Source organism: Zalophus californianus, chromosome 12 (assembly GCF_009762305.2).
Source record: "Zalophus californianus isolate mZalCal1 chromosome 12, mZalCal1.pri.v2, whole genome shotgun sequence".
NCBI classification, from domain to species: domain Eukaryota; kingdom Metazoa; phylum Chordata; class Mammalia; order Carnivora; family Otariidae; genus Zalophus; species Zalophus californianus.
The window spans coordinates 43789100-43816989 of NC_045606.1; the positions used below are offsets into that span (position 1 = coordinate 43789100).

Here is a 27890-nt window from a genome sequence, read left to right on the forward strand (position 1 = left end):
ACTAAATTAATTCTTCCAAACTAGACCTCAATAAAGCTTCTCAAGGCAGGATGTGTAAATTTAATAATAGTAATTGTGCTACTAGAACAAAATGTAATAATTATACCTTATCCCCTTATAAAAATCTCTCCATTAATACATACATATTTTCTAACTTGCTCTATAAGAAATTTGTGGAAATTCAAATTACTAATTTAAGGACAAATTCTGCATCTTCATATAAGTAAATCGGCTTATTGTTGATTATAAGTTTCCAGGTTATCCTACACTTTTTACAAAATATGTGTGTGGCATAAAATAAATTTATAATGGAGGACATCCAATACACAGGACATGCTCAAAGAGGATGATATTTATAGCTATATATTTCATAATAACAAAATAATAGAAGTATATAGAGCATTATGATAAGCAGTTTTTTGCTTTACTCATGGTTTCATTTAGTGTCTCTATTCTTATTTTTTCTTCCATGTTGTCCCCAGTTTCAAATTATCCCAATTATGGGATTTTAAGTATATTTATATATTAAAATATTTTGGGGACAAAAAGAGTAAATATAAATAAAACAAAAATAGTCAACCAGTAATTCAAAGAAAAATAAAATACTCTGTTTTTGACAAATTATAGTAAAATTAAATTATTTTCAAAAATACAGCAAACATCTATTATTTATTAAGAACACAAGAGAAGGATAATGAGAAAACACTGAAATGTCTTTATACAAGAGTTTTCACTTTTTAAAAGATAACTACAGGAAGCTGATGTAAGAGTTTTAAGTATACTGTCTTGTTGATTGTATACTTAAGTGATTTTTAAGTTTCCTAATTCTTCCCTGTATCTTCAAGATCTGATCCTACTATTGCTAGTGGTCAAATACTGACCACTAGCATTAACACTAGAAGAGGATGTATATTAAGGACAACAAAACATAATAGCATAATTCATATAACTAAAAGTAACTTATTGTTCTGCTTCCTAAGGAGTTCTCTTTTGAGGTCATATAAATCTCTGACAAGGAAGCTAAGAGGCAGTGAAGAAATAAACCAAACCACTAGTATTATTAGTTGCTGGAATAACTTGGCAAATTAGTGAAAAATGGGATTTAAAAATACTCCCCACGGGAGAAGCCAAATTTTCTGTAGGTCAGGATAAATTGTCTTTTAACAAGTAAGTTAATCAGGTTTTCACAATTGAACTATGAGTGAAAAAAAAAATCAACATCATTAATCTTTCCATAATTTCTTTATAACACTTTGCTGACACTTCACTTCTTATATAACTTGTATTACACTTATTTATCTACGTTTCCATCTCATACATAAATATTATGTTCTATTCAATTATACAGATACATGCTTTCCTCTCTCTGTATCACTAGAATTTATTTGGAAGTGGATTTGAAAAATATATTGGACTCAAGATTTCAAAAAGAAATAATCACCCTGGTTTATGTTTTTTTTTAAAGAATAGTTACTATTCTATTAAAGATTTTAATTAATTAATTAATTAATTAGACAGAGAAAGAGAGAGAGAGAGAGAGACAGCAAGAGAGGGAACACAAGCAGGGGGGAGTGGGAGAGGGAGAAGCAGGCTTCCCGCTGAGCAGGGAGCCTGATGTGGGTCTCGATCCCAAGACCTGAGCCGAAATCAGACGCTCAATGACTGAGCCACCCAGGCGACCCTCCCTGGTTTATGTTGAGGATAACCTTGGATTTTCCTAATTGCTAGGACAACAAAGAAATTTAGATGTGAGTCACAGAAGTTATGAATTGTTACAACTGAAATTATAAATAACTAGAATTATAATTTAACCTGTATTTTCAGCCTGGAAACATTGTATGGCAAACCCCACATATAATACTGTTAATTCTTTTGGAATTATGGAATTATTGATTAGTTATTATTATTGGAGGCACTCCTTTTCAATGAAGCAATTTTACAACTTTAATAATGGGAGAGCATTCATAGCAAGCTCTTCAAATTTTAGTCCTTTATAAATCAATGGAATTTACAATGTTATCATTGACAACCTCCAAAATTCTGTTTTAGTTTAGAAATATCCACAGCAAGATAGTTGGCTAGCTGTGGAGAACAAAATTACTAACAACAAAGCCGTTAAATGAACACACAAAGATAAATTATACAGCCTAGATTACATCCAATAAAATGAATTCAGACTTCCTTTGGTGAAGAAATTGGTTCAGTCAACATGCTTCTTTTCTCCTTTGTACTGTTTGTGTCTAGTGTTCGTGGTTTAAATCAAGGAATTGATTTCCCCCAAAATCTTATTCAAGGTCAAATTAAACAGATGTGATAGGAGTTGAAGTTTGTTACTCAGAGGATAGATAAGATCAATAACATTGATTTTACCATTGCACAGTAATCTGTTTTATTAAGAGGAGTTTAAAACAATGTTTCTATTTGCATTTTTGTTTCAAATGCCTAGCACTGAAAAGCATTCACTGAATTTAACCTAGCTTTTAGGGATAAGGGCAGTAACAACACCTTCTTCTGGTTTCACAATATTTGCTTAATTTTTCAGAACTTTAATGGCAAAGTAAATCCATTTAATTTGACAAATCTATACACGTATCCAGGTCACTGAATAAAGGCTGTAAGGGCAAAGAAAATTTTTAATGGATTATTGTGGTGGCTTGACATAGGGCTTCAGGATACCCTTCCTATTGAATGATTTAATGACATTAATCCATCAGACTCTTTCACACATAGGTTTATACACATGTATACCTATTGCTTAGCAAAAACAGTCTGTAACTTGGATAAGTGAGGAAAATACCAACAGCGGTATTTGTAGGTGATAACTGAGGATCAGGAACAGACCGAGCTCACTTGTAACAGCTCAGCATAATAACCCTCAATCCTGTGCCAGGTTGGTCGGGTTATAACCCTCTGCAGGGAATATTTCTACCTTCATGCTTGTCCCAGCAAGACCCAGAATGTTCCAGGACTTGGCACTTCAGCCCCCTGCTGTTATTGCCAGGGAATTTTAATACACTGCACATTAACTTCCTGTGTTACATTGTTTACAACTTTAGCATTATTTCTATTAAAATAGTGGTTTGGGGCTACCTATTAAGGATGTGGAATAGTTTCTCAATTTATTCAAGTCTTCTGGTATATATTTTCTAATGTTTCAGAATTTCAAACTATATAATCAAATGAAGTATGGGAAAAATATCCTTAATGTCTGGAACCCTGGCCACATAAAAACAACTCCTAATGGGATTATTATTTAACCCCTGAACATTTCCATACATCAGGTACATTATTATCATTTCCCTGAAACACTAGGAAGGATCTCAAACTTTTAAGAGAAAATAATACTCTCCCAGATTTATTGAGTGCTTATATTATTATTTTTTTTATTAAATCCTTTCAATAATCTTTGAAAACTAAGGCCAGAATCGGTTCAGGAGCATGCTTAAGGTCACACATAATACTGAAGCACCTGGCCTAGTATTTGGAAATGACGAGGCCGTTTTTACACCAATGCAAAACTGACTGGTTTGACTTTCCATGTTTCACATGGCTAAGAAGATTTGAATTCTAAAAGATTTATGCTGTCTATATCTCAAAAGATAAAAGGGTTTTTTTCCCCCTTAAAGGAATACGTTTTTGGAGTTGATTTATTAATTTTCTCGAAGAATTGATTAGCTCAGTTATGCCCTGCCATGTTTTCATTTATATTTCTCACAGGGCACATATAATATGCCAACTCTCCGGTTCTTTCGTCCTCCCCTCTAGCAAATCATTTGCCTTGTTATTACACTATTTGTAACCACAGTGAGAAACTGATGGCTCTTCTACTTATCATAACACTCATCCTTTCCCAAGGCTCTCTCTTGGAAGCAAATGGCTTATTCATGTAACCATTAAAAGATGTAATAAGTTTGGCCTCAGTATTTTTGATATAGTATTTTCTAGGGGAAATGAAAGGCAGATTATAGAAGGCTAGAGTCCAATTAAACTCGATTGGCAGACTCGATAGCCTACGGGTACATAGGAGGTCATGGATGACCAGCACTGCTAGGACTTCATCTACTGTCATTATTGATCAGCCAGGCCCAGAGCAAGCATTCCTTTCACAGCCTCACTAGCTTAATAAAAGGAGGGAGTGCTACTGTAAAACTGAAAGTGGGTACCACATAAGTATTTCTACAGAATTTACAGATCCCAGGTACAAGACTCTGACACTGTTACAACTTTATCAGCGGCTGACATTCAAAACAAACAAATCTTACTCTTGAGGACAGGTGTGACAAACATCAAAATGCTTCATTTCATGAAGCAAGTGAAGCCTGAGCCAATCCCCTGCATGGCTGACCACAGGATTTACTGTTCTCATTCTAAAGCCCTTACTTTTTGGGTCCTACTTGGCCCACATTGACCCGCACACAGATGACTTTTCTTGTCTGCATGCCAACAGAGCAAGAGGCCTCCCCATTCCAAGTTGTGGTTGTGTTGAAGGATGATACTGAAGTGTCCTCGATGCACTGGCCCCAGGGACCAGTTTGCCAGTGGTACACAGTACAGGGATGCTCATTACAGCTGCGCACCTCTTGCAAAGCACTGCTATTTGGACATTGAGCTCCACCTGTAAAAATGGACAACGTAAGAGGGTTAGATATGGTGCCAGCAGGAAACTTACCATTCTTTCCTCTTTGGAATTAACAATAACAATGATACCTGCCATGTGGTAGCACATACCGTGTGACCAGCACACTGCTAGGAAGGCAAATTACATATTTATCTTATATCATTTGGCACCCTCCAGCTTAAAATTTAAGCTACGTAGTATACATATTTGTTTTGGGGGACTATGGAGGACCTCAAAGACAGAGGCCATTATCCTCCAAAGAAGCAGAAAATGAGGTAAAAAGAAGCCTAGGGATTGCTGACTAATGGGAACATGGGGATTGAGATTCTGTGGATGGAGAAAACCCAGGGTGTTTTCAAATGTTATCCCCCAAATTGAAAATCTTAAATACATGGTTTGAAGTAAGGCGTATTTTAATGTATTAGGCTTTAGGGTGATTAGAAACAGGGGTTTAAAATCAACTGATGCTGTCTGATCTTCCACAGTGCTACTGGAAAAGCCATGTAGTAATAATAGTACCATGTTTCTTCCAATCTAGGATGTCACTGGCCATAAGATATATTATCATTTTGTGTGTCAAAGAAAGAGGAATGGCTACAAGTTAAACTGTGATACATTGCTTCCTTATCAATCCTAATTTTTACTGTATGCTTACTGAAATAGATTTGTAGGATTTATTGACATGGTTTTAAAAAATATATCACGCAATTGTACACATTAAAAGGGAAGACATTCCTAAATCTCCTTTACATTCAGAGTCTGAATCTTCTGAGCCACTTTTTAACCCACACTCATCAAAGTTTGCCCTCCTATACAGAGTCATCCCTCTGGTATCAAAAGTGTTGATGATGCAGGATTTTTTTTTTTTTTTAATACTCCCTATCCTCTCTGGGGCTTTCTTCCAGGATACTGGTACCCATGTCTAAGTTTTGATGCTGGTGGATTCTTAATTGCACCAGAAGATGTCAACAAAAGACTTCAGCAAGCAACTGAGGACTGTTTCTTAGCTGTTTTTGTTTATTTTTGGCAGAAATATCATGGAATCACTATTGCCACCAGGAACAGGTACTAGCAATGACAGCGAAGTTATCATTGCTGTCTGGCTACCGTGGCTTTAGGACGCATCCATTTTAAGATGCAATAACTAGAGATGATAAAAGGTAAAAAGGGACACATCTTTTAATCAATAGAATATGGTGTGAAGTTGTCATTATGGAACCATTTTTTATGTGCTAGCTCTTATAAGTACTTTGTAGGGGGGACCTCCTTTTACCCCCAAACTGCCTTACAAGTTAAAAATGATAAAGTGGATGAGCCAATACAACTTAGATGATGTAATGGTAATAGCTCAGAATTTATGGAGCCCAGTTTCTTACCACTATGCTATTTATAATGCCAATTAAAAAAATACAAAGCTTTATATTGTTTAAAACTGAGTAGGAGGAATTTATAGTTTATTTTATTGATAATTTAATCTATTTGAATTTATGTAGCTTTTCGATTTCATCTATTTGAACCTAGTAGCCTTTTGAATCTAAGAACAGAAAACACTTGGTTGTTGGGGCACCTGAGTGCCTGTCAGTTGGGTGGCTGCTTCTTGATTCTGGCTCAGGTCATGATCTTGGGGTCCCTGATCTTGGAGCCCCGAGTCAGCCTCCGTGCTCATCAGGGAGTCTACCTGAGGGTTCTTTCTCTCTCCCTCTGCCCCTTCCTCTACTTTCTCTCAAATAAATAAATAAAATCTAAAAGAAAAAAAGAAAATACCTGGTTGTTAAATAAGAAAAGGTGATTCAATAGCTAGTGATCCTCACATGGGAGATGGACCCAAGATTTGAGATATGGGTAAAAGTCATAAACAAAACCATACCCTGAGATGATCTTCATTTATCACTTCACTTATGATTAAGTACATCTCTCTAATTCAGCAAATAAATTGGTAGGCAGTGTCTGTGAGAATTTAACTGCAATTCAGAATCATTTATACAGTGTTGAACATGGGATCAACATCAGAATAACCTGCATTAAGCAGCATTTCATTAAAGTCCCCTGTTTCATGATGGTGAAAACATCTGTCACAGATGATAGCCTGCCTTCCATCACACAGCTCAGTGACCCTGGCAGCCTCTGAAAAGTTTAGGATTTGACTAGGAATGGATTCTAAAACATACTAATTGGATCGGGGAGAAGTAAATGAGCACTCTCATAACCCATTCCCTGAGGCTCTAGATTCATCCAATCTTATCTCTAAGACAAACACCTAATTACAGACATTAAATATATACATTTTATGTAACCCTTTTAACCATACCTTTATATTTAATAGTATAATTATTGGTCTTTTATGAAAAAAGCATTTATTTACCTCATTTTCACTGTGGGCGTATGTATACTGTTTAAAATGTGATTCTAAAACCTTTGAATTGTTTTTGACATTGGAATTGACTCGCTGGTTTTGGAAGATCTGATAGGAGAAAAACTTCTACAACATCAGCGTAATGTGTCAAGGAACAGCAAGATGGCTGTTAAGTTTACAGACATAAAGGCTATTTATTTTCTTGCCCCAATCCTCATTAAAACCACATCAGCAGTTTTGGTCTGATGTCAAGATACTCGTACAGATAAGCCCCAGTGTGGTCTTAATTATAACAACGATATGGCAATTTCGAAAGCATGGCTTGGGGGAATCAGTCACTGCAGCATCGGCCTGTTGTTTTGGGAATAATTTTACGGTAGAAAAATTGATAGATATAATATTGAATTTATTTATTATTTATGGGAAGATCTAATTCCAGACATGTGAGAATATTTCCATAGGACTGGGGAAATTATAAAATGTCACCTATGACAAAATTAGTGATAAGTGGTATTTTAAAAAAATCCTCAGACACATAAAAATATATGCTTCATACTAATGTGACTATATAGGCTTTCTATCATTCCGTCAAGTGGAAAGACTTTATAATACTTCGATGAAATTCTACTGTATAAATAAATGTCCCTGCTTATATAAAAATACCAACTATTATATGTGAAACTTCTCTTATAAAAATGAAAAAGTGACTTTTCCTCCCCACATCCAGCCTATAAAAGCTGTGTTAACATACATTTGAACAGAGCTATGGTGTTTCTGGTTCCGGCATTGAAGTCCTTATAATTTAAATGGCAGATTGAAAAGATAAAAGAACCTTTTTCAAAACATTAATTGGATACATATATATTGAGTTCTATTGTATGCAATGTTTATGTCCAATACTTCAAGAGACAGATACCCACAGGGGTTAGAAATAGTTTTTGCTGTTCTCAAGGATCTTCTAAGGCAGTGAGGAAAAGTAGTAGGGTGGGCAAGCATACAAATGGGTATAATTTTAGGCGGAATACAGTAATCACATTAAAACAGGTAGCATAATTGAGATTCAAAAGTGTAAGTTTCCATGAGTTTTGGGGCGACTGAAAAATGCCTCAGCAGGAGGCACTGAGGTGAGTTTCGAAGGAGTAGGATTTTGAAAGCAGCATTCTGGGAAGAGAGAGAAAAAGCGAACATTTTACTTAAGCAGAGGCACAAATAAAAGCTAAAGCATGCAGGCAGGTCTGATGTTGGGAACTAGCACTATTGATGCAGTCCACTGGAGTACCAAGTTCACACAGAGAAGTAACAGGCAATAAGGATAAGAAAGTGGACGGGGCTCATGCTAAGGAGTGGCTATTAGCGTACTATGAATTACAGCTTTAAAATGCTTGTAATTTTGCCTGCTTATTGTAGCCTGGATCCCTTTGACAGCAGACCACCCCTGGGCGAAAAGCACACAGGCAATGGCACGATTTCGGGGAACTGAAGGGAAGAATGTTAGCCGCAGAGAACCTCAGAAGATTGTGGTTGTGGTTATGCAGGGACAGACTGAAACAGAACTCCTTTTTCAAAGTCAAGAATGGGAGGATAGGAAGTGACAGTACTTTTACCTGGAAGGCAGAATCCCATGCGTATATACATAGATAGGGAATTCTGGATTCTTCAAATTCATCTAGGAATTAAAATGCTCCTCGGCTCTTAGGATTAAAACCCTTTAGCTGTGAAAACCCAAAGTTAAGATACCAATATTCCTCTCCTCAATGTTTTATACTTTAAAATATAATTTTTGAAGACTGCTAATTATTTGAAGAAAAATTGGCATAATTCTATTTCAGTTTGCATCTATTTCTGTATTTATAAAGCAGGTGTAAAGATGCACTAACATTTGGCTGAATGAAGTTATAATATCAGAACATTTTGAACTTTCAAAAAAAATCCTCCATTTCTTGCTCTGTAAGGATAATTAACTATGTAATGAAATTGTTATTATACTCAGTGGAAACATTTTGAAAATCATTTTTTCTTTTTAAACATGGTTTCAAAAAATTCAGAAGGCTTTAAATCTAACACCAACTTTTAAATTTCTTATTCAAATTCAACATACTACTTTTTATATTAAATTTATGCCAGGCTGAAGTGTTAAAAGATTGCTTCCTTTCAGATCTTCCCAATTTTTTTTTTTCAGGGCGAATAACATCTGCACCTTTATCCCCACACTGGGTGGTTAGGCCTGAGACACTAATGAATCATTCTATAAAACCCAAAAGAAACAAGGAGCAAGTGCAAGTCCAGGGAATAGGTCAAGGTCACACAGAAAGGTCACTGTTATGAAAATGCTCCTGGTCATACACTTCAGCCACCTCTTTGCAGCCAGCAAACCAGCACGCACTGAGGGCCTGGATGGTCTTGTGAGTCTCAGAGGCTATGGAAAACTCCACAAAAATCTTGACATGAACTCTGCATCCTCCTCCTCAAATAATTTTAAAGTAGCTTTTGGGACCCACGCTACAGTTTACCCAAAACAAGGAAGATTTTTACCTCGAGGTATCACACAATGTCAAAAAGTGAAATACCAATTTTATTTAACTACATACACACACACACACACACACACACACACATTTTGTTTCTTTAAGTTGAAAAGAAATTTTTTTTAAAGATTTTATTTATTTATTTGAGAGAGAGAGAATGAGAGATAGAGAGCATAAGAGGGAAGAGGGTCAGAGGGAGAAGCAGACTCCCCGCCGAGCAGGGAGCCCGATGTGGGACTCGATTCCGAGACTCCAGGATCATGACCTGAACCGAAGGCAGTCGCTTAACCAACTGAGCCACCCAGGCGCCCGAAAAGAAATATTTTTACTTTCTTCAGTATATTAACTATCTCTAGTTGCTACCGTTTGTATTTGCTTTCCAAATGACATTTGGATAAGAATCATTATGTGATAATTTTTGTGTATTGCTAATCATAGGTTATAAAGTGTTCCTCAAGACTGCATGAAAAACAATTATATTCAAATTGTTTTTATTAATTTTTTATGTTTTAATTTTGAACCAAGCTCAAAATTACAAGAAAACTGAAAGTATATTATCAATATTTTCCTCCCTGGATCATTTGGACAAAGTTGTTGAAATGATGCCCCACCACCCTAAATACTTAAGTGTTTATTTCCTATAGTCAAGGGCATTTTCCTACACATAAACACATTCAATATTCAAGATCAGGAAATTAGGAAACAAACAATGATACATTATTACCATCTAATCCTCATACTATTCAAATTTTCCAACTGTTCCAAAATAACCTTTTTATAGTGAAAGACTCTAGTTCAGAATCAGGTGTTACATTTAAATATCATGTTTTGGTAATCTCCTTCAGTCTGGAATAGTTCCTCAATCTTTCCTTAATTTTCATGATTAAGTGCTCCTTGGCTCTTTGTGATATTAAAGACCAGTTATTATTTTTCAATGTTTTTCAATTAGGATGTTTCCTCATGATTACATTCTACAATATGCATCTTTGACAGGGATGTCACAGACTTGATGCCAATTTATCATTGCATCACACCAGGAACACATAATTTTTATTTGCTCCATTACCAACAATTTAAATTTTGATCCTTGGATTAAGATGGTGTCTAACTTCTCCATGAGAGAGATACTCGAGACTAAATAAAACGCTCTTGGTTAGATGTTCAATTAATACATCTATTTATATCAAATATGGATCCATTGTTTCCTATTTTATGTAATGGGTTATAATCTGTCATTAATATTATTTTGGCATTTTTATTGTGGGCTCTGATAACCCACTCTGAACCACTGAAGCCCCCCTACCTGCTGAGACAGATGCTCAACTGCTTGACTCCACCTAATGACTTTTTAGATAAAATTGTTCAGGAGCAGAGAGCAAGAGCCTAGAGAGAAAGGGAAGGGAAGGAAAGGGAAAGGAAGAGAAAGAACTATAGCATGGGGAACAGGATGTGTTATCTGTATCCTATCATTTGTGTAGCAGGAACAAAGAAATAATCGATAAAAGTCATAACATTTCAACAGTGGAGAAGCTTGGTTTATCTCCTGAATTGGGGGCATAGAGAATAGTCCTTTACCATATATCTATGGATGTAGACAGAGACAGATGGAGACACGCACATGGCAGACACACATACCATAAGAAGACTAAGTAAATCAGGGGTAAGACCAGGAGCTGGCACTCCTCTTTCTCCAGCACACTAGGATCATATTTTCCCCACCCCATGCCATGACTGAAGTCAGGTTCAACTTCAAGGCATGACTGTATGATTTGCTTTGCCAATGAAATGTCAGTAGAAAGGACATTAAGTCACTTCTGTATGGAAGAGCTTAATGCTGAGGCTTTGAAGTCAGCAGACAGACCCTCCAACTACCTTCTTCCACTGGCACTGGGGGGTAGGTCTTCGTACGGAGGGGCATGCTGAGACATTTTGTGGAGAGCAGACTGCCTTGGAAAGTTACCCAACACCATGGCAAAATTCCCATAAGGAAGGAGTAATTTTTCTTTTAAGATTTTGAGCTTCTGAGCTGTTTGTTACTACAAAACAACTTGATATGCTCTTATTAATACAAGAGGTTATATAATCTTCAGTATAATGTTCAACAGTGAAGTTATGACTGAGATAAATAAAAGTTAATCTTTTATTATGTGAAGCAGCATTGATTTTGTAAGTCCAGATTAATACTTTGCATGTGAATTTGCAACTTATTTCACCAGAAAACTGTATGTCTAAACACTCAACATGTAATTTTAATAATGTGACCTTTTCCCTTAAGGTTATCACAGTAATTTCTTAATTTAGAAAATTTAGAACACATTCGACACATACAAAACATTAATTCTTGGGGAAAAATAGAAAGACCTACTTTTGTGTAGAATTATAAAGTGTTATCTAATTAGCAGGGAAGTAAATTTTAAAACTTCCTGCAAACAAAGTTTTTAATTTTAAAAATAGCTCAAAATTAGGAGACTTGTTTTGTGAAAGATATAATGTTCCAGTGTCCGGCGAATAATAGGTACTAAATAGTGTTTGAAGGGCAGATTCCTCTTTAAATATCTCATATAATTATACCAGTTTTTGTAACTGTTATTAACAGAGACAAGCAGCATCGGATTCTCCACTGACAGCTTCCTGTATGGTTTCCCTTCAAAATTATGTTTTGAATTCATGCCTTTATGATTTACTATATAAACATCTATAATTTTCCAGCACGGCCTGCTTATGATGCAGCTACTAGACTTAATTAAAAATTATTGAAGACTCACCCTTTTAAACTAAGTGGATGATACATATCAAAGAGCAATCATAAATTTCTGCCTTTAAAGCATTTCATGACCTTTCAGAGTGAAGCATCATGTCTATAGAAATAATGATCTGGTAAGTTCTGCAAGCATGGCAAAATCTCTGCCATGTGACTCACAGGGCGAAAAGTCACTCATTACTAGTCACACAGCAAGTGTCTACAGAGTATAATAGATTTATAGGAAGCAGGGTGACCACAGATCTAATTTTAATGAAGTCCAAGACATAATCTGAGCTGATAGAGTTTGAAGTCTGAATATAATCCATACAAGGTTAGAGTTATTGTTTGACAAGACGAGGAATGTAACTTTCTAAAAGGTTCTATTTTCTTTTTATTTGGTTCCAGGATATACTTTTCGGGGGGTAGCAAATGGTTAAATTTATATTAAGGTGACTGGAAAAAGGTTTCTGGACACTTTAAAGAAAATTCTAAATTTTCCTATAGGTTGACTGTGTCAAGTATGCTAAATTTTTCTCTCACGTCTTAAGACCAAAGGGGTTACATTTTTGCATAGCTATTATATTCACAGATAGCAAGTTTGACCAAATAAAAACGCTATCAGGTTTCTATCACTAAAATGTTTCATAAATAGAAAAATAAAACTGGCGGCTTAAAAACTCCTCCACAATGTCTTATTGGGGGATATACACAAAGAAACACATGCATTTTACAAATATAAATCATTATTTATTAGCGCTAAATGTGAATGAGAAGTCATTCAGCTTGATAATGTTTAAATAATATACACCTATACTCTTGAGACAGAACATGCCTTAGTGTGATAGAACTTGATGACTTCTCTGTTTTTCTTACTCCTGTGTTATTCTCAAGAATGACAAGATTAAGTATGACATCATATCACCAAGTCACACAGAGGCCAAATTAGCATTTGGATGTAAGCTTGAGAGATAATTACCAAGAGCCTTATATTTCTCCACAATAAAGCTTACACAAGTGAGGTATGAATATATGGCAAAGCATGCTTTATTCCCCCACTAGGATGAGCAGCATACTTGGAAAATGAACACAACCTACATATGAGACTTCTGGATCTCAGAGCCTATGTTCAGAAACACGAATGGCAGAAAATCCATGTAATTTTCAGTCAAGTAATAATCATGCTGGTGTTGCTTTAAAAACAAAACAAACACTTTTATTATTGAACATATATGCCTATTTATGAGAATGCAGAATGTGATTTCAAAGGGAAAAATTGACTACTGCAATAGTGAAAAAATAATCACACCTGACATCTGGAATTTTGGGAGTCATTTACATATTGTTTCACAGGTTTAGCATTCAAACTGGAAAACAATTCTTAGGAGAGAGGAAAGGCAAAGTAAGTTTACTTTTAAAAGTGTTTCGTCTTTTATTAAAGATCTATTTTCAAGATTAATTTGGGGGAAGAAAAGTTGCTCCATAGGTCAACAGATACTAAATTTCCTTGGATTGCTGGGATTCTGGAAGTAGATTTTTTGTACAGCATCACCTTAACCACAGAAGACCAGAAAAAAAAAAAAAAAGAAAAAAGCATGCCAACTTCTGAAAGCAATCTAAATCCCCTTCTGAAGCTGGTGACCAACCTTACCTTCCTCACCGGCATAGGCCAGAATGGACCGTGCCCGTATCTGTTTCCCTTCTGTGGTTTTCCCTGAGCAGGTGTGTGAGCAGGAGGACCATGCAGACCACATGCTGAGCACACAGTCCTTTGGGCACGGAGCATAACAGGCAACAGGAATGGGGAAGATGGCATCTCTGCACAGCTGTCTGTCAACTTCTTCTCCTGGGGAAGACATCATCACGAACAATCCATCATTTTTAAATAAATGTAAAATGAGCAACTGTAAACAGATGGGCACCAAAATACATTAGGTTATTTTGTTCTTAGTTAAAAACAAAGCTAAAACAAAGCCCACTACAGCCAGATGTTAAAAGAACACGAGGAATAAATATAAATCCTTAAGTGAAGCTTCTTTTATTATCAGAAGCTTAGGTGTGTAGATCAAGCACCGTGCTGGAAGTATTTTTTACTACAGATAGTTGCCCAGTTAGTGACTTTTATATTTATAATATTAACCTTGCAATAAGGAGCATCAATGAATTATGTTCCCCTTTTTATTGCATTATTGGAGATGCATCATTTACGTCATCTTTTACAAATAACACCTCTATCTATAGCATGCACCGTATGTTTTCATGAACCAACTCAGGTATCTCTGCAAACTCTGTCTCCCAGAGAATTTATTTTTGTATGACTGGCAACCTTTTTTCTTTCACAAACAATTACTCTGTTAGTTGGAAATAGCCAAGATATGTAAACGATAGGCTAACAATATAAAACTACTGTTTAAGGGGTCCCACTGGGAGAGGGGGAGAAAAATGACAAGGTAAGCAAATGGCAGAAGATGGTATCACTCCAGCGCTTAAAACTCTTCTGTAGTTTCCTGTTGCTCTTAAGATAAAGATAAGAGTTCTTAAACGTTTACAAGACCTCAAATGACTTGGCTCTGGTTTCTCTTCCCAGCTTCATCTCACTCCACTCCCTCCCTTGCCCGGAGAGCTCTAGAAATTGGCATTCCTTGAGTATTTGTTGAATGAATACGATGAGATTATACAAAAGGCCAATGAGCAAAAAAATGTCTTTGTGGTTAATGAATGCCAAAGATAACTAAAAGGATTACAAATAAATGACCAAAATAGAATATGAAATGAACTCTATGGTTTCGCTGGTTAATGTATGGTGCCAATGATGTCAGTGTAAGCGAGCAACACAGTACACACACAAGCAAAAGTTGATCTACTATTTTGCCACAAAACATGACCATAATTCTGCAAAAATGTATCACAGATGTGTGCCTTGGGCCGTTACACTTTCAGGTGAGAAAGAGTGACTAATTATGCTACTCTTCATTGCTATTAGAAAAACAACTCAGAGATGTTTTTCACTGACGGAAGGCTAGGAGCATCATGTTAATGTCTTTTATTCATATATTTGAAAAACAAGACAGAAAATCAGAAATCAATTGGAAATGCTCTAACAGGTTAATAGCTACTAGTTTGCAGGGCCTTAAATCATTAGACACACTCGGAAGTCAAGTGGAACATTAATAAGCCTCCAGTTTGCAAGGCTTTAAATGATTAGATTTGCTCTCTAGTCAGTAAGACTCCCCGAAATGACAATGGACTCATCATTATATCATTCAATCTTTAGTTATTGTGATCTGTGGGATCACTTTAATTCTGCTTTTATTGGCTTTAGGGTTGGGCTTACAACCCAGTAAAACAATATGAAGATAGATTGTAGAAGGTAGAGTACAAAAATCATTATAGCACAAGTATTTAATATTTTACAATTTACATAATAATGATGACTCCTTTTCCTACCAAACTTTTTTCTGAGTGCAAGAGGGGACTTGCATATGTCTTATTTTCTTCATTGCTACTTTTAATGTTCTATCTACTCTCTTTCACTTTCGTTTCTAATATCCTGTGAAAAGTAAGGCAAGTTTGGGGCTATAGCCTATAATCAACCAGGAATTACAGTTTTATTTCTTCTCACAGTTACTTAATCATTTCTACTCAGAAAAATTTAATTCATTCTGCAGCAAATGAAAGTGGGCTACATGGGTGCTATTATAAAATTATTTTTCAGAGCACAAGTGGCATATTTCTCTTTCTTGTAGTGTAAAGTTAAGGGATGTACAATTTCAACCTTTCTTGCTTTAGGAGTTCTTATTTTTTTTTCAACCTGTGTCCCATACCTTATGTTAGCTCTTTTCATTCGTCTTGTTCTGCTTAGCCCGGTGTATTTTCCTATAGGCACATTCCTTCTAGCGTACATCTTAATCCTCTGTGGAGCTATTAAAACCCACCTTGGATCCAACCTCTAACTTCCCTTAGATTTCAGCCCTTACTGCACTCCTCCCAACTTTGCCAGGTAAGCCCCTGCCCCTGATTGCTCCTGATTGCTCATCATTGTCTTGCATCCAAATAATGGCATTATGTTCTAGCCAGGATGCTTTTTTCCCCTTTTCTCCTACAGACTGAGCTCATCACTGCCTCAGGGACTTGGCATTCTCTCTTCATTTTTGTTTAAAAATTTCAGATCTCATGACAGACTACTTTTAAATATTCAGGTTTCAATTCAATTGTCTCCTTCCTAGAGGAGGCTTAATTGACCATACACAATCTCACAGTAACTGCATTTTATTTTCATTATAGCTTTAATCACCACTGGAAACTATTTTAATGAACTGTTCACAAGTTTACCTTCTAACCCTACCACTAGATTAAAAACCCAATGCGGGCATGATCTTTATCTCTCTTATTATTTTATATTTAAAGCCTAAAACAGTGCCTGGTACATAATACAGGCACTAAATAATAAATACAGACACTAAATAATCTTTTGCTAAATGAACAGATGAATTGATTAATTTTAACCTGTTGTATCAGAAACAGAATGCTGGATTAGACAGATATGTATTTAAGTACAGTATTTCTTAAATTGCCATGCACTCAAGTGCTCTAGGACTTTGTTAATGTGTATTCAGGGGGCAGGCAGCATATGCACCCCCTGGAGTTTGCTAGAAATGCAGTCTCTCAGACCTCATCCACTAAATCATTATTTGCATTTTATAAAGATCCCCAGGTGATCTATGTGCACATAAAAATCTGAGAAACATTGCTCTAGAATTTTTCTGCCTTTCTCCTCTTGTGTTTTGAATAGGACCAGACTGCTTCTTGAATGAGTAGCTACAGATTCATCTGGATTTCATACCTAACATCAGTCGTTTCTCTGTGGGACTTCCCTCTAGACTTCCCTTTAATACAGGGTATACTTAAATGAAAACATTCAATGAGTAGTTACTGATTGCCCATCTTTTGTCAAGCACTGGGCTATGAATATGGCATACATCATCTCAGCTAATTGTCACCACAACATTTTTTTTGAGGTATAATTGACATATAACATTATATTAGTTTCAGGTATACAATGTAAGGCTTTGATATTTGTATATATTGTAAAATAATCATGAGTCTAATTAACATCTGTCTCCATATACACTTATAATCTTTTTAAGTGATAAAGACTTTTAAAATCTACTCTTAGCAACGTTCAAATATGCATTACAGAATTATCAACTAGAGTCACCATGCTCTACATTACATCCCCATGACTCATTTATTTTATAACCGGAAGTTTGTACCTTTCACAACAACCTTCTGACACGGGTACTAACATCTAATTTTTACTTTAAAGGAAACTGAAGCACAACAAATTTACTGTCTCAAAGAGCAGAAGTTTAACTAAAGAAGGAGAGATTTGAACTGAGTTTTAACCAATTCCCAATCTACTTTTAACTGGCATGGTGGTAGGGAAAACTCCAGATGCCAAGGGAGTTAATAATGGATGAGACTTTGTCTACAAAGAAGTCCAGAAACTGGCACTCCTAGTTATTTCTCAGACACAGCAAAGCATAGTGGTGGCCATATACTGTCTCAAATAAAAAGAGTATGCATGTTGACATGTCCAAGTTTACATATTTTTTGCTTATAGCCACTGAAAAAAATGGCAATGGATCTATGAAAATATGAAATTGTTTAGATCTCTGACTTTGCTTTCAATGGGTGCTTTAATCAACTCAAGTCATTGACCACTAACTGGAACCCTTAGGCAGTGTGCTCTTTTAAGCTAAATGTCCAGGAGCACTCCAGGCACAAGTCATCAGGGAAACATTAGGGGAGAAAGAAAAGCTGGGTTTATGGCTATCACAGGTAATTCCATAATTTGTGATTTTCAACCATTTCCTATGAGTGCAACTTCTATCTTATTTTTAATATAAAAAGTGACCCTGGAAATAAAGTCTTTACCTAAAAGTGCTTTAGAAAATAATTTCATCCGTCTTCTTTACATTAAAACTTGTTTTTGATTGATAAACACTATTTTAATTAGATGAGAACTGTTTTGCATGCCATTATTTCAGAGAATGTATGGTAGTAAATTAAACATGTACATATCCAAATATCAGGTTAATTTATAGTCTTTCCATATCAAGGAATGAAAATTTTGCTGCTGAGCATTTGGAAATTCCATTTTTCCATATCCATTATCCACTGTTAGGACATTTTCAACTATCATATGTCCCCTATTATAGAACCTTTTGAGACTTAGATTATCCCTATGTGCATCCAAATAAATCTGGGCAGATAAATCTGATTATCATTATTTTGAATGATGTGGTTCTACAGCTCATTTAGGTACAGACCAATCTAACCTGTTTTTCTTTCTTTAGTCTTTCTGAGGACAATTTCTTAGCTTGATCCTGAACATGATGTCATAAGCGTTTAGAATCTGCACACTTGCCATTGTATATTAAATATACTATATTTTTTTGGCATACGTGTTCCAACATAAAATTTTCAAAGGACTGCTTTATATTTATATGACTTGTATTTTCCCCCCATAAAGCTCTAGGCCTCTTAAACAAACCTACAAAAATGTACATTTTACATGAAACATGTAACACAGAAAGAAATGAATGAACCATTGTCTACATATTACAACTTCTGTCTTACTGTGAAGCCTTAACTAAAGCATATCTGGCTTAAACTTGTTTGTGATACCCTATATAAAAGGTTGAGAAATAAAATGAAAATGCTTGGGTTTATTTATTTTTATGAACTCAAAACAAGATTTGAATGTTTAGGTTGGTGTCTTCCAATCTCTGTCTTCATAAATAAACTTTTAAAAATACATTAATAATTCATCATTTAATCAATTTAAACATGTATTTTGACATCTTTAAAGTAACCCCCCCTATTTCCCCTTGTTTGGTCTATTCCATGAACTTCACCAAACTCTTTCATGAATTCTTCCAAAATATCTCCTTTCACTCTACTGTGTTTCCTATTATCAGGAAAAGAGAATTGAACATCTGTTTGAAGTAATTACACTAAAAATTCATGACAATTTCCATAAAAATAAAACAAAATGAGAAATGAGATCAGAGGATAGACTTCTTTTTTCTTGGTAAAAGTATATGCTGAAAGTTTATTGCATTCATTGTACTGGAGCTTAAGTGTAATATAAAAGATAAATCTTGGTTTATGAAGATTTTTATAGTTTCAAGGTTTTTATAGCTTAGGAGAGGAGCAAAGAACACAACATTAATACAGTAAAATATAATTAATTGTATTTTAATGTCAGGGATATACATGCTTAGCCCTATTCCCTAAATGTTCCTTGCATTCTTCTTTTTTTTTTTTTAAGATTTTATTTATTTATTTGACAGAGAGAGACACAGCAAGAGAGGGAACACAAGCAGAGGGAGTCGGAGAGGGAGAAGCAGGCTTCCCAGGGAGCAGGGAGCCGGATGCGGGGCTCGATCCGAGGACCCTGGGATCATGACCTGAGCCAAAGGCAGACACTTAACAACTGAGCCACCCAGGTGCCCCCCTTGCATTGTTCTAATTTCTTTTTAATCATAGAAATGTGCAGATTGCTGTGGGTGATTTTTAACAGTCACAGTAGTACTATGTGCTATGTACCTCCAGAAGGCATCGAAGAATTGAAGTGCATCAGTGTAATGGAATTGAGAGGGGAGTAAACAGAAAGGAGAAATTAAAGCAGAGAGAAACCAGATACAGAGCCAAGATTTTTAAAAAGCACACTATTTAGAAAACCTCTAGTATTATATTTTTGGGACAGATTTCCCTTGCCAGACCTAAACAAACTCTATAGCAATCCTGAGAACTATTATTGAGTTGTTGAGGTCTTTTGCATTCTTCAGAAATTGTCTTAAAATTTTATATTGACTCTCATAGCAGAAGTCACTTATATATTTACTTATTTATTGATAACCAATATAAATTCAAAAAAGAATTGAGATGGGAAAAGAATCAAGTCTCATATTTGCCTGGATCTTTCCAGAGAGCATTTTTGTATAACCATTCTATCTGAACTTTATTTTTTTTTTTAAGATTTTATTTATTTATTTGAGAGAGAGAGAATGAGAGATAGAAATCACGAGAGGGAAGAGGGTCAGAGGGTCAGAGGGAGAAGCAGACTCCCTGCTGAGCAGGAAGCCCGATGTGGGACTCGATCCTGGGACTCCAGAATCATGACTTGAGCTGAAGGCAGTCGCTTAACCAACTGAGCCACCCAGGCGCCCTCTATCTGAACTTTATAACAACTGTAAGATATAGAAGTCTGGAATGACTCTCAGCTTACTGAAGTAAAAGCCCCATGAACTGAGTCTTATAACTCTTTCTTCCCTCCTCTTTTTGAAGAGAAGCTTCATATCTCTTCTTAAATGGGCAGTTTCCCAATAATTTTTAATCCCTGAACTCCCTCAGCTATGACATCCAGGCAGTGAATCTGATTTATTCAATGTATTATCTCCTGACCCCATGTTTTCTTCCAGGCCATTGTGCACATTTCTCCCATTTCCTGCTATCTCCCATTTCTCCTGCAGCCCTCATCTACCCTGACCCCCAAAGTGTGTTTCTAAAGTGCAAATATAAGCATCACAGGGTCCTTAATACCTACTAGCTGAGGGCTGGATTCTTCACTAGAATATAGGAAATCCTCATCGTCTGTCATTGCCCATGGTTTCCCCACATTCTCTCCACAGAAAGCCATTTGCCTCTCTATGAACTGAAATGCTGCTTTCTTACTCCTTGCCATTTGGTGTACACTATTCTCCATGTCTGGTTGCCCCACCCTCTTGCTAAGCACTGTTTAGGACTACGTTTTCTTCTTCTGTGAACCTTCTCTGATTTTCAAATTCCCCAGTTGGAGCTGTGCTCTATATTCTCTGTTCCCACAACACTGCAGACGTATCACTTTAAAGACTTTTGATAATTGTCTGTTGACCCACTCACCTTTATCTCCATTAGCCTATGAAAACCCTCTGGCCAGAGATTTTGACTCATTCAATTATCTTTATAGCTGACATCCTTGGTTCAGTTACTGTCAGAACTTAAGAATTTTGCAGTAAATATTTGTTGGATGAGGAAAAAAATTGCATTAGAAATCCCAGGACATGCCTTGCTTTTCTGCAAAGGCCCCTTGTGTTTATATATTTCCAACTGTTCGTTTACTAGAACCTGGTTGAGATGGCCTTAACATTACCCTTAGCTTGACTGAACTTGACAGGTATCTTCCTGTCTTTAGGCCCCTGACCTCCCCTTTCTTAAAGCATTTAAAAAAAAAAACTTAAAACTGTAAATTCTTTTTCTGTCCCTTTGAAATTTATGTAAATTTCTCCTAGTCTCTTTTCAGTCTTACAACCCAGGAAATATCTTTCTCAAGGAGTTGGGAACCATTTCTTTGACATGGAAACATCAAAGGAGATAGGGCCCTGATACCTCAGTCTCTGTAGGATGGTAGGTCTCCAAATTCTTCAACTGGTAGTACATAGCCTAATCACTGAGAAAAATATTTGCAAACTCAGGAGTAACTCAATGTGCTCAACACATCACACTGATCAACCTCTCCCCTAATGTCCTTTATTGCTTTCTCACTAATTCACCCAATACTTAAAAAACATTCCTGTCTTTTGTTTCCATGAAGTTAATTTAAGTTTCTATTGTAATGGTCTAGAATAAAGTCTTCATATTATAATCATTTTCAGGATTTTTCTGCTTTTTCATCATCTTCTTCAAAACCTTTCCATTCCCAGTAAGTGTTGCTCTTATGTTCCCACTTTGTTTTCTTCCCTGACACCTTTGTTGTGTTACTTCAAGTCTCTGTGTTTTCACTCCTTCGTGGTCCTGAGAAACAAATTGGGTAACCCTGAGGTAAAAAAAAAAAAGATGCTTTCCTCTCCTCAGCAAACTCCATCTTCCAGCTCCATGTCCTAATGTGGTCAGTAATGCAACCTTCAATTTCATTTTTGAGATGAAGCCCATTCTAACAAAGTATGGTAACTAACATGATTTGTTATAATTAAATAATGAAGATTTAGGGTTGAACCCAACCATAACTCTGCATTTTTATGCTTCACTGAATTTAAGGTACTCCTAGTTTAAACTGCACATGTAGGCAAACAACTCTCTAATCACTACATCCATGACTTCCTTTCCTAAAAACTTAGGTTGAAGATTTCACTTGGGGCTGGGCAGAAAAAAAGGGCATGTTTATACTCTGCAAAGTCTGACATCAAGGCCCATGACTTGCATCCCTATTTAATGTCAAGTATCATAGCACCTTTTTTTTTTTTTTTTTTTTTTTTTTTAGAGAGGTAGGGCAGAGGAGGGAGAGGGGAGAGAGAATCCCAAGCAGGCTCCTTACTGGGTATGGAGCCTGACATGGGGCTTGATCTCACAACCCTGAGATCGTGACCTGAGCCAAAATCAAGAGTCTGATGCTTAACCAACTGAGCCACCCAGGCGCCCCATCATGGCACAGTTTTAGGCATGTTTTCTATCTGTGTAATATGTTATGCATATAACTGAAAGCACATGTGATTTGGAATAAAGATGTGAGACATCATTACTTAACTTCATTTAACTGAAAATAATACTTCATTTTTATGCCCTTTCCTATTATCTATTTGTTTGATCGCCTGAAAGTCCCAGACTACCTGGCTTTATTTTCAGTGACTAAAAAGTGAAGTGACTCATGTTTTTAAAAGCATTATGGAAAATCCAGAAAATTCAAATAATAACTTTATCCCAGGCATTATTTGAGATTAAACAAAGTTTTATTTGTCCTTTATTTGAAAATTATTTAGCGTTGTGTTATAAATACTTTTGGGACTCAATGAAATTTTTAATTAAAAGCTATACTACAGAATATTGAGCTTACATTGATAAGCAAAAGTACCAAGGCATGTGGCATCCTATAATCCTTCTTTAGTTCCCTTTCTCTGGATTAAATCATTTACTTTGACTCTGAAAAACTGTGAGTTAAACAGCTGCACCCAACTACTTTCAGTCAGCGTCTTCTAGACAAGAAGAAAAAAAGGCTGCTTCTGGAAGTGCTATGATGAGGTTACACTGAACTACATTACAGTACTAAATGAAAGTAATTATGCTTCTAAATGAAATAAATTATATGATACGGTCATTTTGAAGAGTTATGAATACAATCAACAAAATAGTCACATTTATTATAATCTATTGGGTTTAATTAATTTTTTATTTTTTTAAAAGATTTATTTATTTATTTTAGAGAGAGAGAAAGAGTGGGAGCAGGGCAGAAGGAAAGGGAGAGAAATCCTCAAGCATACTGCCCACTGAGCATAGCCAACATGGGGCTTGATTCCAGGATCCTGAGATCATGACCTGAACCGAAATCAAGAGTTGGCCGCACAGCCAACTAAGCCACCCAGACGCAATTCATTTAACTTTAAAAGCTTATGTAAATAGATAGTTCCACATCAAGTATTTCGATAGAATTCCATTTGCTCTATGATGAAATACAACTCCTGTTTTGATCTCTCCAGGCTCATCCTCCATCACACTAAGGCGTCTTGTGGGTTCTATTCCAGTCAGGTCCTCATGGAACTTTGCAGGACTTTCTCTGAATGAGGGCTCTTGGAAAGGCTTTCCCTTTAGTTTTATTCCCCCCCTTGCCTAGGTCTTGGTTTCAGATATTTCTCTGAGAGAGTCTTGCATTTCCAATCTGTCCTGCAAATTATCAGCCAAATAGTCTGCCAGCCACACTGCTGTGACTACATTATACCTCCAAATGACTCCCTGTAGCTCTCCAGATCAAGCATGGCTTTGTGTCCTTTGTGTTTTAAGATATTCCGCCAACTGCCCTCATTTGACATACTTTATCTAACAAGTCCATTTACCGTGCTCTGGGGATATTTGCAGTAAGACCAGCCTCAGAAGACCTTATTGCCTAGAAAAGGATGATGGCACGTTTATCAACTTTTTAGGCCTAGGTTAAAAATCAATTTCAATTTGTAAATTTTCTCATTTAAATAATTTTTTACCACCTCTCTTTCTGCACTCCTACATTTTGGGATCTCTTATATACTCACCTAAACAAGAAGAAAGTATAGTCATTCTATAGGTAGTTATTTAAAGATCACAATATACAAGTAAGTCTACAGAGTAATGACAAAATTACGAATAAGGAAAACAATGTAAGTAGACATATATTTGGACTTTGGAATCTTGCCAGGAGCACATATGACTTAGAGATACTATGTTTATCTCATGAAAATATGCACCAATAATCATAGTGTAAAATTTTGGTTACCAATAGAGACTGTGGATTGATGGGATGATTAGACATGGCACAGTTGATAAAGGGACACATTGTGAAGGCAGTGAAATTTGAACAGAATTTTGAGGGAATGAAAGCTGAATTGGAAATGAGGAAGAAAAGCAGTAAAAAATGTAGGAGTTTGGTCTATGTGGGAAGGCTTTGAAGCAGAAACTAATTCAAAGAATTAATCATCACCATTAAACTTTTCCAAGATCTTCCACTCTGTTCTCTGATGACCCCATGTAGAAACACTGTAAATTTGGACCATTAAAAACAGGAGGCTGAGAGCTATAGGAGATTAAGTCACAATTTCCCCCTTTAATCTTCACGGTTGTAGTGGAATGTCTGCTAGCAAATCACAGGAAAATAATCTCAGGGAAAATGAAGTTTCAGTGATGGGGAAAGTGTTAGCCTATTAACTGGCCTGAAAGTTGTTTGCTTCCACATTGAAAGCCACAAACATGTTAGGAACTCCCATCTCATTCTACCAACAGTTAACATTTAGAAAAAGTTGCTCAGGGCTATCTCAGGGTTAATAATAATCACAACAGTGTATAAAGAAATGAAGGCACCTGATAAAGAACACCATCAGTTCAACAGTTGAGATAGAAAGTCTCTATTAAAATCACATGAAAGCAAACCATGATTAATGAGTATCTGCAAAAAGAAAGCCTGAGAATTCTATAAGAGATTCACACTGTATTGATAAAGAAGGAGTTGGTTAGTCTGAGATGGGTCAAAATGGTACCCAGGAACCAGGCAACATATGTCAAAATTAAAGGACCGTGAGAACAGGCACTGGGAAAAGATAGAAAAATTACCCTAGCTCAGTTTTCCAAATGTGGCAGAGGTTTTCTAAATATTAGGTGCCACCAGACAACTACTCAACTATATCTACAAAGCAAGGTCTTAGAAATTTTCATTTAAAACCCTCCTACACTGTTGGTGGGAATGCAAGCTGGTGCAGCCACTCTGGGAAACAGTATGGAGGTTCCTCAAAAAGTTGAAAATCGAGCTACCCTATGACCCAGAAATTGCACTACTGGGTATTTATCCCAAAGATACAAATGTAGTGATCCGAAGGGGCACATGCACCCCAACGTTTATAGCAGCAATGTCTACAGTAGCCAAACTATGGAAAGAGCCCAGATGTCCATCGACAGATGAATGGATAAAGAAGATGTGGTGTATACACACACACACACACACACAATAGAACATTATGCAGCCATCAAAAAAAATGAAATCTTGCCATTTGCAAAGACGTGGATGGAACTAGAGGGTATTATGCTAAGCGAAATCAGTCAATCAGAGAAAGACAAGTATCATATGATCTCACTGATATGAGGAATTTGAGAAACAAGACAGAGGATCATAGGGGAAGGGAGGGGGAAAATGAAACAAGATGAAACCAGAGAGGGAGACAAACCATAAGAGACTCTCAATCTCAGGAAACAAACTGAGGGTTGCTGGAGTGGTGGGGGGCGGGAGGGATGGGGTGGCTGGGTGATGGACATTGGGGAAGATATGTACTATGGTGAGCGCTGTGAATTGTGTAAGACTGATGAATCACAGACCTGTACCCCTGAAACAAATAATACATTATACGTTAATAAAAAAATAATAAAAAAATAAAAATGATCCTTAAGCTGGGCAGTCTAAGACAGCAATGTAAGAAGATCCTGAACTGACTTCCTCCCACAGAAACCTTGAATCTATAGCTACATGTAGAAAAAATTCTTTCTGAAAATGACTTGAAAACTAGTTGAACAGATGCTTCACATCAAGCAAGAAAAGGGCCCCATCAAGGCAGGTAGGAGAAGTAGAGTCTCTTAAAAAAGATCTACCCCAGCACAGCAACCCACAATCAGGAGGGATCTCACAAATCTGAAACTTTTCCCTAGGAGCAAAGAGTTTATACTCTACCTCAGATACCCCAACTCTTAAATCCTGTGCCTCTATATCAGATACTCCAACCCCTAAGACAGACCCCAAAATGTCTGGCTTTGAAAACCAGTAGGGCTTTGTGTCCATGAGACCTGAGGCTGCAATGGACTGTAAGACAGCTCTCGAAGGGCTTCACGCAGACTCACTTGCTGCAGGTGCAGAATCAGCAGTTTGGAGAGCACCCAGCCTATACATGAAGGAGATTCACCTACTGATCTTAAAGCATCTCTGGAGGAGCAGGGGCCTGGTGGGATTCTCTCCAGAGATGGGGGTTCTGGTGGCACCACTGTTGTGCTCTCCTTCTGCCTCACTAAAGCTGGGAGGAAGTATCCTGTATTCTTCCTCTGCTTTTTTAAAGCTGGCCAGGTATACGCTGTCTACAGGAGACCCGATCAGATGTGAGGACATGCACTGACTAAAAGTGAAGGGATGGAAAAAGATGTTCCATGCAAATAGAAACCAAAGGAAAGCTGGGGTAGCTATACTTGCATCAGACAAAACAGACTTTAAAACAAAGACTGTATAGAAAACAAGGGCATTACATAATGATAAAGTTGTCAATCCAAGAAGATACAAAATTCATAAATATTTATGCACTGCACATAGGGGCACCTAATATATAAAACAAATATTCACAGACCTAAAGGAAAAGATAGACAGCAATACAATTAATTGTAGGGGAACTTACTACCCCACTTACATCAATAGATAACTCATCCGCACCAAAAAAGGAATAAGGAAACATTGGCCTTAAATGACACATGAGACCAGATGGACTTAATATATACAGAACATTCCATCCCAAACCAGCAGAATACACACTCTTGTCATGTGCACACAGAACATGCTCAAGTATAGATGACATGTTAGGCCACAAAACAAGTCTTAATAATTTTTTTTAAAGGAGACAGAAGTTATTGAATACCCTGGGAGGGAGGAGCAGACAAGACAGCAGAGGAGAGACTGTCTGCCATGAGGTGGTGGTGAGGGGCCACGGTTACAGGGTGGAGCGAGAGGGTACAGGAATGTATGGAATTTTCCTTGAGTCTTAATAAATTTAAGAAGATTGATATCATATCAGGCAACTTTTCTGACTACAATGGTATGAAACTGAAATCAACTACAAGAAAAAAACCTGGAAAAAATCACAAATAGGTGGAAATTAAACAACATGCTACTAAACAGCCAATGGGTCCATGAAGAAATCAAATGAGAAATCAAAAAATATCATGAGACAATGAAATTGAAAAAACAACATACCAAAATTTATGGGATGCAGCAAAAGCCATTCTGAGAGGGAAGTTCATAGCAATAAAGTTTACCCCAAGAAAGAAGAAAAATCTCAAACAATCTAACTCTACACCTCAAGCAACTACAGAAAAAACAAACGAAGCACAATGTTTGTAAAAGGAGGG

General features: G+C 36.5%; 1 protein-coding gene across 7 annotated transcripts in view; it reads right to left on the reverse strand.

Annotated features, from left to right (window-relative positions):
- The window catches only part of THSD7A (thrombospondin type 1 domain containing 7A), a 431400-nt gene that overhangs the window by 87370 nt on the left and 316140 nt on the right, over positions 1 to 27890 (reverse strand). For all 7 annotated transcript variants that reach the window (XM_027574085.2, XM_027574087.2, XM_027574084.2 and 4 more), the window contains 2 exons: positions 13888 to 14082; positions 4381 to 4615 (listed from right to left, as the gene is read on the reverse strand). In XM_027574085.2, the coding sequence (XP_027429886.1) occupies positions 4381 to 4615; positions 13888 to 14082 (430 nt within the window). The remainder of the gene's footprint in view (positions 1 to 4380; positions 4616 to 13887; positions 14083 to 27890) is intronic.